Genomic DNA, 20,056 nt, shown 5'->3' with positions numbered 1-20,056 from the left:
CGCCATTTTTCAGTCTTTTTTTTTTTCTTACAATGGCGGCTGGCACTGCGCACATCGTCTCCATAGTCTGGAGGAGAATAAGTGTGAACGGCTCCTTATTTGTCCAAGGAGAATGTCCTGCAGCAAATATTGACTATAACCAGTGTGGCGAAAATTAAACCGACCGCAGGAGCGAGACGATTGGTTGCTATGGAGATCCCCGGCTCCCTGAGGTTATCAGATCCTGTATCCGTAACCTTCATGTAAAATAACTTAGTTAATTCTTTACTTTATTACTACATCATGCATTATACTCCAGTCACAGCCAAAGCAGCATTTACATTTCTACAGTTACAACATGTATCACGCTCCATTCACATCCAGAGCTGCAGTCACTATCCTGCAGCGATCGTGTTAGTGACGAAGCTGACCATAGGCATTTGATTTTAGTTAGATTTTCTCTGGTTTCCTGTTATTACAGAGCAGTGCATTATGGGAGTGCAGATGAGTTGCATTTTTACAGCTAAGCTTGTTAGGTCACATGTCTGACAGTGGGGTGGAGCTAAACCGTTGTCTGTTTCCAAGGGCAACCAGTAGAATAAGCTGCGTTTATGATTCGATCGTCGCCCTTGGAAGTGGTCATTTAGCTCCGCCCACTCTCAGACGGTGGCAGAATCGTTGTAGCATCATTAGAGGGCGATGACCAGGAGTAAAGGAAAATATTATTCAGAGGGGGTTAAATAGAAATGTATACTGGTAGGATATATCTTCCATAGACTCTAATAGAACGCTGCCACCTAGTGGCTGAGTATATCATGAAATATCGTTTCTCGGGATTGCTGAGAATAACTTTCTCCTACAGCCCCGTCTCTCATCTCGTATTTTTACTTCTGTATGAAGCGCGCCGCTTTTTTCTATAAATAAATAAATACCCCTCATCCGATGCACTTTAGGCTTTAAATAGCTGCAAAAAGTAGGTTATGCTCATGGAAAAAAACGGCACAAATCCAGCGTCCCGGGGCCGGTGTGGAGTGAAAAAGTCTGAATGCGCAATCAACTTAATGAACTTCACGTGTATCAAGGGAAATCCGCGATCTGGGAGCGACGACTGTAAGGGTACGTCCACACGGCCTATTTTCAGCAGTTTTTCGGGTCGTAAACACCCCGAAAAACGGCTAAAAACGCGAGTTGCTTAAAAAACGGCTAAAAATCAGAGGCGTATTTTCAGCCGCTTTTTGTTAAGCGTGTGAACATTGCCTGAGAACGCATTTACGGAGCACCGTTTTTCACCTTTTTCTCAAAGTTAGACGATCGCAACGAAAAGCTTTACCCTCCCCTTTTTTTTTAATAACGATGAAAAGGTTGCCATAGCAACTGAAAACATTGCACCCAGCCCTTATACGTGGTACTTCAGGAGAGCAGGAGGAGCTTTTACTTTGGGTGGAGGGCAGTGACGAGAACCCCTGTCTGTATGGCAGCTCTGTTACCACTCTGTAGAAGGCGGTGCTGTAAGGCGACGTTCACATCACGTTTTTGCCCTTCGTTTGACGTATACGCCGGGAAAAAGCTCCCGATGTCTACAGTAAACGGAGGCCGCGATGGATGCCAAACCGTGCCCCCATCTCCTATAGATCGTGTCATCCATCACCCATAGACTATAATGGTATCCGTGCGATGAGGGCCTGCGACAGACGTCACACCGTGTCATCCATCACTTATAGGCCATCCTATTAAAAATGTATACGTTTAACCCCTTCCCGACATCCGCCGTATACATGCGGCGCACGTCGGGTGGGGGAATGAACGAGTGTGTTACAGCCGACACTTCGGGGTCTGAACTATCACGATATATCATTATTTGGTCCGCACGGTGAACGCCGTAAAAAATGAAGACCGCCAGAATCTCTGTATTTTGGTCACTTCATCTCCCACAAAAAAATGGGTTAAAAAGTGATCAAAAAGTAGCCCAAAACGGTACCAATAGAAACTACAGCTCCTCGCGCAAAAAACTAGCCCTCCCACGGCAATATCGATGGAAAAATAAAAAAGTTACGGCTTTTTAGACAGTGGGGAGGAAAAAAACAAAAGTGAAAATCCGAAAAAAAGGCTACGGCGGGAAAGGGTTAATGTTTCTTTTTTTCTTGGACGCCGCGGCGTGGAGTTGTGAAGTCCACTGCGCTATTCCACACCTTGAATACGTGTAGGTTGGGAGCTTTCCAAACGGGATGTGAACGGGGACCTCGTACGGTCGCGTGCATGCGGCCTAAGAGACCTTCACTGGTGTCTCTGTGCTGGCGGAAAGGTCGACCGATGCCGCGGACAAAATGGCGTTTTATCTTGCCACAGATCGGAGAGTCTGGTCAGTTTTCACGGACCCGATTCACCCGCTAAAGTAAATGGGTCCGTGAAAACTATCGGGTGCCACAAAAAACTAGCCCGAGCGGCACTCTGAGTATGCGACTGCACTTACAATATAACTTTTACGTCCTGCGGTGAATTACTGCAGTGAGAGGCCGAAACCTGAAGTGTGAACCGAACGTACCCATAATTGGCGTGCTAATTAAACCAACGCGGTCATTTGCACACCTGGCCACACCCACATTGTTTAAACTGCGCCCACAAATGAACTAAACCACTCCCATATCCCACAGTAACACGGTCTCAAAGAACTTAACATGGTCCTGTTGTCCATAGCAACCAATTAGTTTTCAGCTCTTCATTTTCTGCCCCTTGCTGCCCATAGCAACCAATCGGAGTCCTTGTTTCACTTCATCAGGTCAGTTTACAAAGTGAAAGCTGAACTCTGGTTGCTATGGACAACAGGGTCTTTTTCTCTCTGAGACACGAGGTTTCGGATTATTTTAATGTGAAGTGGATTCATATCTGGGTGCGATGCTGCCAAACATTGGGGAAGATTTATCAAAACTGGTGCAAGGAGGAAGTGGAGGAGATGCCCATAGCAGCCAATCAGATTCCAGCTCTCATCTTTCATAGGCCTTTTGGAAAATGAAAGCAGCAGCCTAATTGGTTGTTATAGGCAACTGCTTCACTTGGGGCTCTCTGTATATAAATGGGTCTTCCCTATCATGTGTGTGCGCCATTTTTTTGTAGCGTCTTACTGACATAACGGGATGGTGTTTATGTGGCATATAACTGCTGAAAACTAAGGCTTAACCGCAAACTGGTATTTTTATACATCCAGTCTCTTCTATAGCAAATCTTTTTGCTGCGGTATTTCTGCGCCATGCGGTGTGAACTTGACTTTGCCGACTATTATGACTTGGTAGTGAAGCTTTTGTCACCGCTGACATCTCTATACAGTATTTCTCCTTCTGTCGGATGATCAATATAAATCTCTGTAGAGTTCACAACCGCCTGGTCCAATAACGTACAAATGCGTCCTTGAGACGGTCGCCAGCAGCTTTCAGCGTGGTTGTGTAGTTTTAATGTAATTGCTCATAGTTTGTTCACAAGTGGGATCTGTAAATCAGCGAAGTCTTCAGTTTCTATAGAAACACAGAGCATGGAAAGAATATTTAAAAATAGTTTTCGTTTAATGCGTGTTCTAAAAGAGACCGCGGCAAAGAATACGGCAAAATAAACGATTCTAGTCACCAATGATCTTATCCTCAATGATACAGGAATGTTAGGCGGACCGACTACTATAAAACTGCCCCTATATACAAGAATATAACTACTATAATACTGCTCCTATATACAAGAATATAACTACTATAAAACTGCCCCTATATACAAGAATATAACTACTATAATACTGCTCCTATATACAAGAATATAACTACTATAATAATGCCCCCTATATACAAGAATATAACTACTATAATACTGGTCCTATATACAAGAATATAACTACTATAATACTGCTCCCTATATACAAGAATATAACTACTATAATACTGCCCCCTATATACAAGAATATAACTACTATAATACTGCCCCCTATATACAAGAATATAACTACTATAATACTGCCTCCTATATACAAGAATATAACTACTATAATACTGCCCCCTATATACAAGAATATAACTACTATAATACTGCCCCTATATACAAGAATATAACTACTATAATACTGCTCCTATATACAAGAATATAACTACTATAATACTGCCCCTATATACAAGAATATAACTACTATAATACTGCCCCCTATATACAAGAATATAACTACTATAATACTGCCCTCTATATACAAGAATATAACTACTATAATACTGCCCCCTATATACAAGAATATAACTACTATAACACTGCTCCTATATACAAGAATATAACTACTATAATACTGCCCCCTATATACAAGAATATAACTACTATAATACTGCCCACTATATACAAGAATATAACTACTATAATACTGCCCCCTATATACAAGAATATAACTACTATAATACTGCCCCCTATATACAAGAATATAACTACTATAATATTGCCTCCTATATACAAGAATATAACTACTATCATACTGCCCCTATATACAAGAATATAACTACTATAATACTGCCCCCTATATACAAGAATATAACTACTATAATACAGCCCCCTATATACAAGTATATAACTACTATAATACTGCCTCCTATATACAAGAATATAACTACTATAATACTGCTCCTATATACAAGAATATAACTACTATAATACTGCTCCTATATACAAGAATATAACTACTATAATACTGCCCCTATACACAAGAATATAACTACTATAATACTGCCCCCTATATACAAGAATATAACTACTATAATACTTCCCCTATATACAAGAATATAACTACTATAATACTGCTCCTATATACAAGAATATAACTACTATAATACTGCCCCTATATACAAGAATATAACTACTATAATACTGCCCCTATATACAAGAATATAACTACTATAATACTGCCCCCTATATACAAGAATATAACTACTATAATACTGCCCTCTATATACAAGAATATAACTACTATAATACTGCCCCCTATATACAAGAATATAACTACTATAACACTGCTCCTATATACAAGAATATAACTACTATAATACTGCCCCCTATATACAAGAATATAACTACTATCATACTGCCCCTATATACAATAATATAACTACTATAATACTGCTCCCTATATACAAGAATATAACTACTATAATACAGCCCCCTATATACAAGTATATAACTACTATAATACTGCCTCCTATATACAAGAATATAACTACTATAATACTGCTCCTATATACAAGAATATAACTACTATAATACTGCTCCTATATACAAGAATATAACTACTATAATACTGCCCCTATACACAAGAATATAACTACTATAATACTGCCCCCTATATACAAGAATATAACTACTATAATACTGCCCCCTATATACAAGAATATAACTACTATAATACTGCCACCTATATACAAGAATATAACTACTATAATACTGCTCCTATATACAAGAATATAACTACTATAATACTTCCCCTATATACAAGAATATAACTACTATAATACTGCCCCTATATACAAGAATATAACTACTATAATACTGCCCCTATATACAAGAATATAACTACTATAATACTGCTCCTATATACAAGAATATAACTACTATAATACTGCCCCCTATATACAAGAATATAACTACTATAATACTGCTCCTATATACAAGAATATAACTACTATAATACTGCCCACTATATACAAGAATATAACTACTATAATACTGCTCCTATATACAAGAATATAACTACTATAATACTGCCCCTATATACAAGAATATAACTACTATAATACTGCCCCCTATATACAAGAATATAACTACTATAATACTGCCCTCTATATACAAGAATATAACTACTATAATACTGCCCCCTATATACAAGAATATAACTACTATAACACTGCCCTTATATACAAGAATATAACTACTATAATACTGCTCCCTATATACAGGAATATAACTACTATAATACTGCCCCCTATATGCAAGAATATAACTACTATAATACTGCCCCCTATATACAAGAATATAACTACTATAATACTGCCCTCTATATACAAGAATATAACTACTATAATACTGCCCCCTATATACAAGAATATAACTACTATAACACTGCCCTTATATACAAGAATATAACTACTATAATACTGCTCCCTATATACAGGAATATAACTACTATAATACTGCCCCCTATATGCAAGAATATAACTACTATAATACTGCTCCCTATATACAAGAATATAACTACTATAATATTGCTCCTATATACAAGAATATATCTACTATAATACTGCCCCCTATATACAACAATATAACTACTATAATACTGCCCCCTATATACAAGAATATAACTACTATAATACTGCCCCCTATATACAAGAATATAACTACTATAATACTGCCCCCTATGTACAAGAATATAACTACTATAATACTGCTCCTATATACAAGAATATAACTACTATAATACTGACCCTATATACAAGAATATAACTACTATAATACTGCCCTATATACAAGAATATAACTACTATAATACTGCCCCTATATACAAGAATATAACTACTATAATACTGCTTCTATATACAAGAATATAACTACTATAATACTGCCCCCTATATACAAGAATATAACTACTATAATACTGCCTCTATATACAAGAATATAACTACTATAATACTGCCCCCTATATACAAGAATATAACTACTATAATACTGACCCTATATACAAGAATATAACTACTATAATACTGCTCCTATATACAAGAATATAACTACTATAATACTGCCCCTATATACAAGAATATAACTACTATAATACTGCCTCCTATATACAAGAATATAACTACTATAATACTGCCCCCCTATATACAAGAATATAACTACTATAATACTGCCCCCTATATACAAGAATATAACTACTATAATACTATCCCCTATATACAAGAATATAACTACTATAATACTGCTCCTATATACAAGACGATAACTACTATAATAGTGCCCCCTATATACAAGAATATAACTATTATAATACTGCCCCCTATATATAAGAATATAACTACTATAATACTGCTCCTATATACAAGAATATAACTACTATAATACTGCTCCTATATACAAGAATATAACTACTATAATACTGCTCCCTATATACAAGAATATAACTACTATAATACTGCTCCTATATACAAGAATATAACTACTATAATACTGCCCCCTATATACAAGAATATAACTACTATAATACTGTCCCCTATATACAAGAATATATCTACTATAATACTGCCCCATATACAAGAATATAACTACTATAATACTGCCCCTATATACAAGAATATAACTACTATAATACTGCTCCTATATACAAGAATATAACTACTATAATACTGCCCCCTATATACAAGAATATAACTACTATAATACTGCCCCTATATACAAGAATATAACTACTATAATACTGCTCCCTATATATAAGAATATAACTACTATAATACTGCCCCTATATACAAGAATATAACTACTATAATACTGCTCCTATATACAAGAATATAACTACTATATTACTGCCACCTATATACAAGAATATAACTACTATAATACTGCTCCTATATACAAGAATATAACTACTATAATACTGCCCCCTATATACAAGAATATAACTACTATAATACTGCTCCTATATACAAGAATATATCTACTATAATACTGCCCCCTATATACAACAATATAACTACTATAAGGCCTCATTTACACGAGCGTGTGCGTTTTGCGCGCGCAAAAAACGCTGCGTTTTGCGCGCGCAAAAGGCACTTGGCAGCTCCGTGTGTCATCCGTGTATGATGCGCGGCTGCGTGATTTTCGCGCAGCCGCCATCATAGAGATGAGGCTAGTCGACGCCCGTCACTGTCCAAGGTGCTGAAAGAGCTAACTGATCGGCAGTAACTCTTTCAGCACCCTCGACAGTGAATGCCGAACACAATATACACCAACCTGTGAATAAAAAAAGACTTTCATACTTACCAAGAACTTCCTGCTTCCCCCAGTCCGGGCTCCCGGCCGTTGCCTTGGTGACGCGTCCCTCTCTTGTCATCCGGCCCCACCTCCCAGGATGACGCCGCAGTCCATGAGACCGCTGCAGCCTGTGATTGGCTGCAGCCTGTGCTTGGCCTGTGATTGGCTGCAGCCTGTGCTTGGCCTGTGATTGGCTGCAGCTGTCACTTGGACTTTACTGTCATCCCGGGAGGTCGGACCGGAGTTATCGGTAAGTCAGAACGTCTTTTTTTTTTTTTACAGGTTCATGGATTTTCGGAGCGGAAGTCACTGTCCATGGTGCTGAACCAGTTTAACGCTTTCAGCACCGTGGACAGTGACTGTCTCCTGACGTCGCGTACCCGAACATTTTTTACCGGTTTCGGTCAAAACGAGTTTGGCCGAACCCGGTGAAGTTCGGTGCGCTCATCTCGAATTTGACACTCCGTTTGGATGTTTGTAAACAGAAAAGCACGTGGTGCTTTTCTGTTTACATTCAGGAGTTTGACAGCTCTTGCGCGAATCACGCAGTTCGCACGGAAGTGCTTCCGTGCGGCATGCGTGGTTTTCACGCACCCATTGACTTCAATGGGTGCGTGAGTGCGCGAAAAACGCACGATTATAGAACATGTCGTGAGTTTTTTTCTGCGCACACGCGCTGAGCGCAATTCACGCATCGTCTAAACTGCCCCATTGACTAATATAGGTGCGTACGACATGCGTGCACAGCACGCGCGTCGCACGCGCGTATATTACGTTCGTGTAAATGAGGCCTAATACTGCCCCCTATATACAACAATATAACTACTATAATACTGCTCGCTATATACAAGAATATAACTACTATAATACTGCTCCTATATACAAGAATATAACTACTATAATACTGCCCCTATATACAAGAATATAACTAATATAATACTGCTCCTATATACAAGACTATAACTACTATAATACTGCCCCCTATATACAAGAATATAACTACTATAATACTGCCCCCTATATACAAGAATATAACTAATATAATACTGCTCTTATATACAAGACTATAACTACTATAATACTGCCCCCTATATACAAGAATATAACTACTATAATACTGCCTCTATATACAAGAATATAACTACTATAATACTACCCCTATATACAAGAATATAACTACTATAATACTGCCGCCTATATACAAGAATATAACTACTATAATACTGCTCCTATATACAAGAATATAACTTCTATAATACTGCCCCTATATACAAGAATATAACTACTATAATACTGCCCCCTATAGACAAGAATATAACTACTATAATACTGCTCCTATATACAAGAATATAACTACTATAATACTGCTCCTATATACAAGAATATAACTACTATAATACTGCCCTATATAAAACAATATAACTACTATAATACTGCTCCTATATACAAGAATATAACTACTATAATACTGCCCCTATATACAAGAATATAACTACTATAATACTGCCCCCCTATATACAAGAATATAACTACTATAATACTGCCCCCTATATACAAGAATATAACTACTAATATACTGCCCCTGTATACAAGAATATAACTACTATAATACTGCTCCTATATACAAGAATATAACTACTATAATACTGCCCCTATATACAAGAATATAACTACTGTAATACTGCTCCCTATATACAAGCATATAACTACTGTAATACTGCCCCTATATACAAGAATATAACTACTATAATACTGCTCCCTATATACAAGAATATAACTACTATAACACTGCCCCTATATACAAGAATATAACTACTATAATACTGCCCCTATATACTAGAATATAACTACTATAATAATGCCCCTATATATAAGAATATAACTACTATTATACTGCCCCCTATGTACAATAATATAACTACTATAATACTGCCCCCTATATACAAGAATATAACTACTATAATACTGCCCCTATATACAAGAATGTAACTACTATAATACTGCCCCTATATACAAGAATATAACTACTATAATACTGCTGCTATATACAAGAATATAACTACTATAATACTGCCCCCTATATACAAGAATATATCTACTATAATACTGCCCCTATATACAAGAATATAACTACTATAATACTACTCCTATATACAGGAAAAGAACTACTATAATACTGCCCCTATATACAGGAATAGAACTACTATAATACTGCCCCCTATACACAAGAATATAACTACTATAATACTGCCTCCTATATACAAGAATATAACTACTATAATACTGCTCCTATATACAAGAATATAACTACTATAATACTGCCCCTATATACAAGAATATAACTACTATAATACTGCCCCTATATACAAGAATATAACTACTATAATACTGCCCCTATATACAAGAATATAACTACTATAATACTGCCCCGTATATACAAGAATATAACTACTATAATACTGCCCCTATATACAAGAATATAACTCCTATAATACCTCCCCCTATATACAGGAATATAACTACTATAATACTGCCCCCTATATACAAGAATATAACTACTATAACACTGCCTCCTATATACAAGAATATAACTACTATAATACTGCTCCTATATACAAGAATATAACTACTATAATACTGCTCCTATATACAAGAATATAACTACTATAATACTGCTCCTATATACAAGAATATAACTCCTATAATACTGCCCCTATATACAAGAATATATCTACTATAATACTACCTCTATATACAGGAATATAACTACTATAATACTCCTCCTATATACAAGAATATAACTACTATAATACTACCCCCTATATACAAGAATATAACTACTATAATACTGCCTCTATATGCAAGAATATAACTACTATAATACTACTCCTATATACAGGAATAGAACTACTATAATACTGCCCCTATATACAGGAATATAACTACTATAATACTGCCCCCTATACACAAGAATATAACTACTATAATACTGCCTCCTATATACAAGAATATAACTACTATAATACTGCTCCTATATACAAGAATATAACTACTATAATACTGCCCCTATATACAAGAATATAACTACTATAATACTGCCCCTATATACAAGAATATAACTACTATAATACTGCCCCTATATACAAGAATATAACTACTATAATACTGCCCCTATATACAAGAATATAACTACTATAATACTGCCCCTATATACAAGAATATAACTACTATAATACTGCTCCTATATACAAGAATATAACTACTATAATACTGCTCCTATATACAAGAATATAACTACTATAATACTGCCCCTATATACCAGAATATAACTACTATAATACTACCCCCTATATACAAGAATATAACTACTATAATACTGCCCCTATATACAAGAATATAACTACTATAATACTGCCCCCTATATACAAGAATATAACTACTATAATACTGAGCCCTATATACAAGAATATAACTACTATAATACTGAGCCCTATATACAAGAATATAACTACTATAATACTGACCCCTATATACAAGAATATAACTACTAAAATACTGCTCCTATATACAAGAATATAACTACTATAATACTGCCCCTATATACAACAATATAACTACTATAATACTGCCCCTATACACAAGAATATAACTACTATAATACTGCTCCTATATACAAGAATATAACTACTATAATACTGCCCCTATATACAAGAATATATCTACTATAATACTGCCCCTATACACAAGAATATAACTACTATAATACTGCTCCTATATACAAGAATATAACTACTATAATACTGCCCCTATATACAAGAATATATCTACTATAATACTGCCCCTATACACAAGAATATAACTACTATAATACTGCTCCTATATACAAGAATATAACGACTATAATACTGCCCCCTATATACAAGAATATAACTACTATAATACTGCCCCCTATATACAATAATATAACTACTATAATACTGCCCCCTATATACAAGAATATAACTACTATAATACTGCTCCTATATACAAGAATATAACTACTATAATACTGCCCCTATATACAAGAATATAACTACTATAATACTGCCCCTATATACAAGAATATAACTACCATAATACTGCCCCCTATATACAAGAATATAACTACTATAATACTGCTCCTATATACAAGAATATAACTACTATAATACTGCCCCCTATATACAAGAATATAACCGCTATAATACTGCTCCTATATACAGGAATATAACTGCTATAATACTGCCCCCTATATACAAGAATATAACTACTATAATACTGCCCCCTATACACAAGAATATAACTGCTATAGTACTGCCACCTATATACAAGAATAGAACTACTATAATACTGCTCCTATATACAAGAATATAACTACTATAATACTGCCCCTATATACAAGAATGTAACTACTATAATACTGCCCCCTATATACAAGAATATAACTACTATAATACTGCTCCCTATATACAAGAATATAACTACTATAATACTGCCCCCTATATACAAGAATATAACTACTATAATACTGCCCCTATATACAAGAATGTAACTACTATAATACTGCCCCCTATATACAAGAATATAACTACTATAATACTGCTCCCTATATACAAGAATATAACTACTATAATACTGCCCCCTATATACAAGAGTATAACTACTATAATACTGCCCCTATATACAAGAATATAACTACTATAATACTGCCTCCTATATACAAGAATATAACTACTATAATACTGCCCCCTATATACAAGAATATAACTACTATAATACTGCTCCTATATACAAGAATATAACTACTATACTACTGTCCCTATATACAAGAATATAACTACTATAATACTGCCCCTATATACAGGAATATAACTACTGTCCCTATGGTCTAGGACATGTTAGGCGTTCTAATTTCACTTTATTCAGCCATGCAGGATGAATCTGATTGGCTGTGACTTGGCTGCTGTTTGTTGCTGGAATAAAGTGGTTTATGATGTATCTGACATAAATTTTGTATGTTCTGCGGCCCCGTTGAGTTTTCACATCCATAAATCTGCTTTGCTCTTCAGGCTCGGGGTTCGGACACACTGGATACAGGTACGGAGGGCTCCGGACGACTCATTTCTTCTGCAGCTCCCACCAGCGTGAAGGGGAGACCCAGCAAGAGGTGAATCCGGAGGATCGGGGAGGAGGGGGGGGTGATGTTTGATGTGGATGGACGTCCTGCTGATTATACTGTATTCCTCATTTCACGCATGAGCTGCTCTGGATTATATAACGGCGTGAGCGATCTCTAATATTTTTCAGGAAATCGCAGGATTTTCGAGGTTTACTAATCCTATTTTCCTTGGTCTATTTTTAGGGTAACACGTGGCCCCTTTGTAAAGCTGGCGGACTGCGCTCACTATCACTATGAAAATGTCAACTATGGTCCTATCCAGGTAAGAGACCCTTATATACTGTGCGAGATCTCCGATTGATCGAGCACACGGATGATTCAGTGGTAGATTTCCGAGGTTGACCTTAGATTTGGTTTGGGTATAGTCAGGGGTGTGGAGGATTATCCGTTCTTCACACCTAACATCCCTCCACCCCCCAGGAAGGTATGGACTTTCCCGCTGGAAAGCCTCCGATCATTTTCCTGATTAGTCTCCCATAGCAACAGCATCGGCAGGCAGAATCCCAGTCAGTAGATCAAAGCAGGCGGCGATGGTTCCCGATGACGATCAAGCACAGGTCAAGGCAAAGTTGCATGATCCAGATTTGCGAATCACATAATTAACATTATACAGTGTTGTCCTGAGCTAGAATATATAAAGAAAGGCTCAAGAATGTATTGGGCAGCCCTTTAGGATTTCTAGTGTGCTGGCCCTTTAAATCAAACAAAGACCACTTGCCTGTGACTACCGCGCAGTGACTGATGCCCGTCATGTCTTCCAGCTTTCTCTATCCGACTCTCGCCCGGAGGACTCCAATGTTAGCGAATCGGAGGCTGTTTACATTGTGCAAGTCACATGTCAGGTGGGTGCTATAAAGGAAAATGAGGCGCACAGGACAACCGTGATGTTGCCCATAGCAACCATGACAATTTTGCCAATTCATTTCTATGGTATATGTAACAATACAAATGAATGCATCTGATTGGTTACAATGGTAATATACGTACACATACCCTTGAAGCTGCAACATAGTCTTCTCCATCTGCGGGAGGACGCTGTGTGACCCTCCCCCTAATATACACACGCCCAACCTCGATGTAATTTGTAGCTATTCTGCATCTTGGCCCTCATTGCTATAATGATGCAGAGCACGACGGCCGTGTATCCAATTAAAGCTGAATTCAGTGACCCCTTAAGTTGTGTTCCCCCCCGGGGTCCGCCGCTTATCTCCCGCTACCCCTATTAATAGTCCTGGTCTGACTTTTTGTATCTTTTCAATTCACTTTGGTGGTTTTATAATTAAAACATTGTTCTATGAAAATAGGACGTCAGATTTAATGAGATGCTCAGAAGCCTCCTCAGACCTTGACGATCGCCGGTAGACAAGTCAATTAATGATTACAACATCTTCATTTGTTTGTACGTTGTTCTTTACAGACCTCATCTAGTCTTGTCTCTTTTGTCTTTGCGTTCATCATCTTACAATGTTGTTGTTTTTCTACTTGGGTTCTAGAGTCTTAACCCTTCTATTCAGTCTCTATGTCCACCACCTCAATGCATCTCATTGTCCTTTGGGTGCTCCATCTCAACCAGTCTTATTGTTCTTTGGTTCACAAATCAGTCTGACTCTCAACATACACTATTTGCTCCAGATCTACCATCTCACCCTCATCTAGGTCTACCATCTCACCCTCATCCTTGTCCTCTAGGTCTACCATCTCACCCTCATCTAGGTCTACCATCTCACCCTCATCCTTGTCCTCTAGGTCTACCATCTCACCCTCATCTAGGTCTACCATCTCACCCTCATCCTTGTCCTCTAGGTCTACCATCTCACCCTCATCTAGGTCTACCATCTCACCTTATCCTTGTCCTCTAGGTTTACCATCTCGCCTTATCCTTGTTCTCTAGGTCTACCATCTCACCTTATCCTTGTCCTCTAGGTTTACCATCTCACCTTATCCTTGTCCTCTAGGTCTACCATCTCACCTTATCCTTGTCCCCTAGGTCTACCATCTCACCCTCATCCTTGTCCTCTAGGTCTACCATCTCACCTTATCCTTGTCCTCTAGGTCTACCATCTCACCCTCATCCTTGTCCTCTAGGTCTACCATCTCACCTTATCCTTGTCCTCTAGGTTTACCATCTCACCTTATCCTTGTCCTCTAGGTCTACCATCTCACCCTCATCTTTGTCCCCTAGGGCTACCATCTCACCTTATCCTTGTCCTCTAGGTCTACCATCTCACCCTCATCCTTGTCCTCTAGATCTACCATCTCACCTTATCCTTGTCCCCTAGGTCTACCATCTCACCTTATCTTTGTCCTCTAGGTCTACCATCTCACCCTCATCCTTGTCCCCTAGGTCTGCCATCTCACCTTATCCTTGTCCCCTAGGTCTGCCATCTCACCTTATCCTTGTCCTCTAGGTCTACCATCTCACCTTATCCTTGTCCTCTAGGTCTACCATCTCACCTTATCCTTGTCCTCTAGGTCTACCATCTCACCCTCATTCTTGTCCTCTAGGTCTACCATCTCACCCTCATACTTGTCCTCTAGGTCTACCATCTCACCTTATCCTTGTCCCCTAGGTCTACCATCTCACCTTATCCTTGTCCTCTAGGTCTACCATCTCACCTTATCCTTGTCCTCTAGGTCTACCATCTCACCTTATCCTTGTCCTCTAGGTTTACCATCTCACCTTATCCTTGTCCTCTAGGTCTACCATCTCACCTTATCCTTGTCCCCTAGGTCTACCATCTCACCCTCATCCTTGTCCTCTAGGTCTACCATCTCACCTTATCCTTGTCCTCTAGGTCTACCATCTCACCCTCATCCTTGTCCTCTAGGTCTACCATCTCACCTTATCCTTGTCCTCTAGGTCTACCATCTCACCCTCATCCTTGTCCTCTAGGTCTACCATCTCACCTTATCCTTGTCCCCTAGGGCTACCATCTCACCTTATCCTTGTCCTCTAGGTCTACCATCTCACCCTCATCCTTGTCCTCTAGATCTACCATCTCACCTTATCCTTGTCCCCTAGGTCTGCCATCTCACCTTATCCTTGTCCTCTAGGTCTACCATCTCACCTTATCCTTGTCCTCTAGGTCTACCATCTCACCTTATCCTTGTCCTCTAGGTCTACCATCTCACCCTCATTCTTGTCCTCTAGGTCTACCATCTCACCCTCATACTTGTCCTCTAGGTCTACCATCTCACCTTATCCTTGTCCCCTAGGTCTACCATCTCACCTTATCCTTGTCCTCTAGGTCTACCATCTCACCTTATCCTCTAGGTCTACCATCTCACCTTATCCTTGTCCTCTAGGTTTACCATCTCACCTTATCCTTGTCCTCTAGGTCTACCATCTCACCTTATCCTTGTCCCCTAGGTCTACCATCTCACCCTCATCCTTGTCCTCTAGGTCTACCATCTCGCCTTATCCTTGTCCTCTAGGTCTACCATCTCGCCTTATCCTTGTTCTCTAGGTCTACCATCTCACCTTATCCTTGTCCTCTAGGTCTACCATCTCACCTTATCCTTGTCCTCTAGGTTTACCATCTCACCTTATCCTTGTCCTCTAGGTCTACCATCTCACCTTATCCTTGTCCCCTAGGTCTACCATCTCACCCTCATCCTTGTCCTCTAGGTCTACCATCTCACCTTATCCTTGTCCTCTAGGTTTACCATCTCGCCTTATCCTTGTTCTCTAGGTCTACCATCTCACCTTATCCTTGTCCTCTAGGTTTACCATCTCACCTTATCCTTGTCCTCTAGGTCTACCATCTCACCTTATCCTTGTCCCCTAGGTCTACCATCTCACCCTCATCCTTGTCCTCTAGGTCTACCATCTCACCTTATCCTTGTCCTCTAGGTCTACCATCTCACCCTCATCCTTGTCCTCTAGGTCTACCATCTCACCTTATCCTTGTCCTCTAGGTCTACCATCTCACCCTCATCCTTGTCCTCTAGGTCTACCATCTCACCTTATCCTTGTCCTCTAGGTTTACCATCTCACCTTATCCTTGTCCTCTAGGTCTACCATCTCACCCTCATCCTTGTCCTCTAGGTCTACCATCTCACCCTCATCTAGGTCTACCATCTCACCCTCATCCTTGTCCTCTAGGTCTACCATCTCACCCTCATCTAGGTCTACCATCTCACCTTATCCTTGTCCTCTAGGTTTACCATCTCGCCTTATCCTTGTTCTCTAGGTCTACCATCTCACCTTATCCTTGTCCTCTAGGTTTACCATCTCACCTTATCCTTGTCCTCTAGGTCTACCATCTCACCTTATCCTTGTCCCCTAGGTCTACCATCTCACCCTCATCCTTGTCCTCTAGGTCTACCATCTCACCTTATCCTTGTCCTCTAGGTCTACCATCTCACCCTCATCCTTGTCCTCTAGGTCTACCATCTCACCTTATCCTTGTCCTCTAGGTTTACCATCTCACCTTATCCTTGTCCTCTAGGTCTACCATCTCACCCTCATCTTTGTCCCCTAGGGCTACCATCTCACCTTATCCTTGTCCTCTAGGTCTACCATCTCACCCTCATCCTTGTCCTCTAGATCTACCATCTCACCTTATCCTTGTCCCCTAGGTCTACCATCTCACCTTATCTTTGTCCTCTAGGTCTACCATCTCACCCTCATCCTTGTCCCCTAGGTCTGCCATCTCACCTTATCCTTGTCCTCTAGGTCTACCATCTCACCTTATCCTTGTCCTCTAGGTCTACCATCTCACCTTATCCTTGTCCTCTAGGTCTACCATCTCACCCTCATTCTTGTCCTCTAGGTCTACCATCTCACCCTCATACTTGTCCTCTAGGTCTACCATCTCACCTTATCCTTGTCCCCTAGGTCTACCATCTCACCTTATCCTTGTCCTCTAGGTCTACCATCTCACCTTATCCTTGTCCTCTAGGTCTACCATCTCACCTTATCCTTGTCCTCTAGGTTTACCATCTCACCTTATCCTTGTCCTCTAGGTCTACCATCTCACCTTATCCTTGTCCCCTAGGTCTACCATCTCACCCTCATCCTTGTCCTCTAGGTCTACCATCTCACCTTATCCTTGTCCTCTAGGTCTACCATCTCACCCTCATCCTTGTCCTCTAGGTCTACCATCTCACCTTATCCTTGTCCTCTAGGTCTACCATCTCACCCTCATCCTTGTCCTCTAGGTCTACCATCTCACCTTATCCTTGTCCCCTAGGGCTACCATCTCACCTTATCCTTGTCCTCTAGGTCTACCATCTCACCCTCATCCTTGTCCTCTAGATCTACCATCTCACCTTATCCTTGTCCCCTAGGTCTGCCATCTCACCTTATCCTTGTCCTCTAGGTCTACCATCTCACCTTATCCTTGTCCTCTAGGTCTACCATCTCACCTTATCCTTGTCCTCTAGGTCTACCATCTCACCCTCATTCTTGTCCTCTAGGTCTACCATCTCACCCTCATACTTGTCCTCTAGGTCTACCATCTCACCTTATCCTTGTCCCCTAGGTCTACCATCTCACCTTATCCTTGTCCTCTAGGTCTACCATCTCACCTTATCCTCTAGGTCTACCATCTCACCTTATCCTTGTCCTCTAGGTTTACCATCTCACCTTATCCTTGTCCTCTAGGTCTACCATCTCACCTTATCCTTGTCCCCTAGGTCTACCATCTCACCCTCATCCTTGTCCTCTAGGTCTACCATCTCACCTTATCCTTGTCCTCTAGGTCTACCATCTCGCCTTATCCTTGTTCTCTAGGTCTACCATCTCACCTTATCCTTGTCCTCTAGGTCTACCATCTCACCTTATCCTTGTCCTCTAGGTTTACCATCTCACCTTATCCTTGTCCTCTAGGTCTACCATCTCACCTTATCCTTGTCCCCTAGGTCTACCATCTCACCCTCATCCTTGTCCTCTAGGTCTACCATCTCACCTTATCCTTGTCCTCTAGGTTTACCATCTCGCCTTATCCTTGTTCTCTAGGTCTACCATCTCACCTTATCCTTGTCCTCTAGGTTTACCATCTCACCTTATCCTTGTCCTCTAGGTCTACCATCTCACCTTATCCTTGTCCCCTAGGTCTACCATCTCACCCTCATCCTTGTCCTCTAGGTCTACCATCTCACCTTATCCTTGTCCTCTAGGTCTACCATCTCACCCTCATCCTTGTCCTCTAGGTCTACCATCTCACCTTATCCTTGTCCTCTAGGTCTACCATCTCACCCTCATCCTTGTCCTCTAGGTCTACCATCTCACCTTATCCTTGTCCTCTAGGTTTACCATCTCACCTTATCCTTGTCCTCTAGGTCTACCATCTCACCCTCATCTTTGTCCCCTAGGGCTACCATCTCACCTTATCCTTGTCCTCTAGGTCTACCATCTCACCCTCATCCTTGTCCTCTAGATCTACCATCTCACCTTATCCTTGTCCCCTAGGTCTACCATCTCACCTTATCTTTGTCCTCTAGGTCTACCATCTCACCCTCATCCTTGTCCCCTAGGTCTGCCATCTCACCTTATCCTTGTCCTCTAGGTCTACCATCTCACCTTATCCTTGTCCTCTAGGTCTACCATCTCACCTTATCCTTGTCCTCTAGGTCTACCATCTCACCCTCATTCTTGTCCTCTAGGTCTACCATCTCACCCTCATACTTGTCCTCTAGGTCTACCATCTCACCTTATCCTTGTCCCCTAGGTCTACCATCTCACCTTATCCTTGTCCTCTAGGTCTACCATCTCACCTTATCCTTGTCCTCTAGGTCTACCATCTCACCTTATCCTTGTCCTCTAGGTTTACCATCTCACCTTATCCTTGTCCTCTAGGTCTACCATCTCACCTTATCCTTGTCCCCTAGGTCTACCATCTCACCCTCATC

At 39.7% G+C, this 20,056-nt stretch overlaps 1 protein-coding gene across 1 annotated transcript in view; it reads left to right on the top strand.

The window, feature by feature from the left end:
* The window catches only part of ARHGAP33 (Rho GTPase activating protein 33), a 77,116-nt gene that overhangs the window by 28,150 nt on the left and 28,910 nt on the right, over positions 1 to 20,056 (top strand). The window contains exons 3-5 of the mRNA XM_075840923.1: positions 13,092 to 13,189; positions 13,385 to 13,463; positions 13,963 to 14,043. Coding sequence (XP_075697038.1) covers positions 13,092 to 13,189; positions 13,385 to 13,463; positions 13,963 to 14,043 — 258 coding nt within the window. The remainder of the gene's footprint in view (positions 1 to 13,091; positions 13,190 to 13,384; positions 13,464 to 13,962; positions 14,044 to 20,056) is intronic.

Source organism: Rhinoderma darwinii, chromosome 10 (assembly GCF_050947455.1).
Source record: "Rhinoderma darwinii isolate aRhiDar2 chromosome 10, aRhiDar2.hap1, whole genome shotgun sequence".
Classification (NCBI taxonomy): domain Eukaryota; kingdom Metazoa; phylum Chordata; class Amphibia; order Anura; family Rhinodermatidae; genus Rhinoderma; species Rhinoderma darwinii.
The sequence above is the reverse complement of the archived record's forward strand: the minus strand, read 5'-3'. Positions and strand labels throughout refer to the sequence as shown.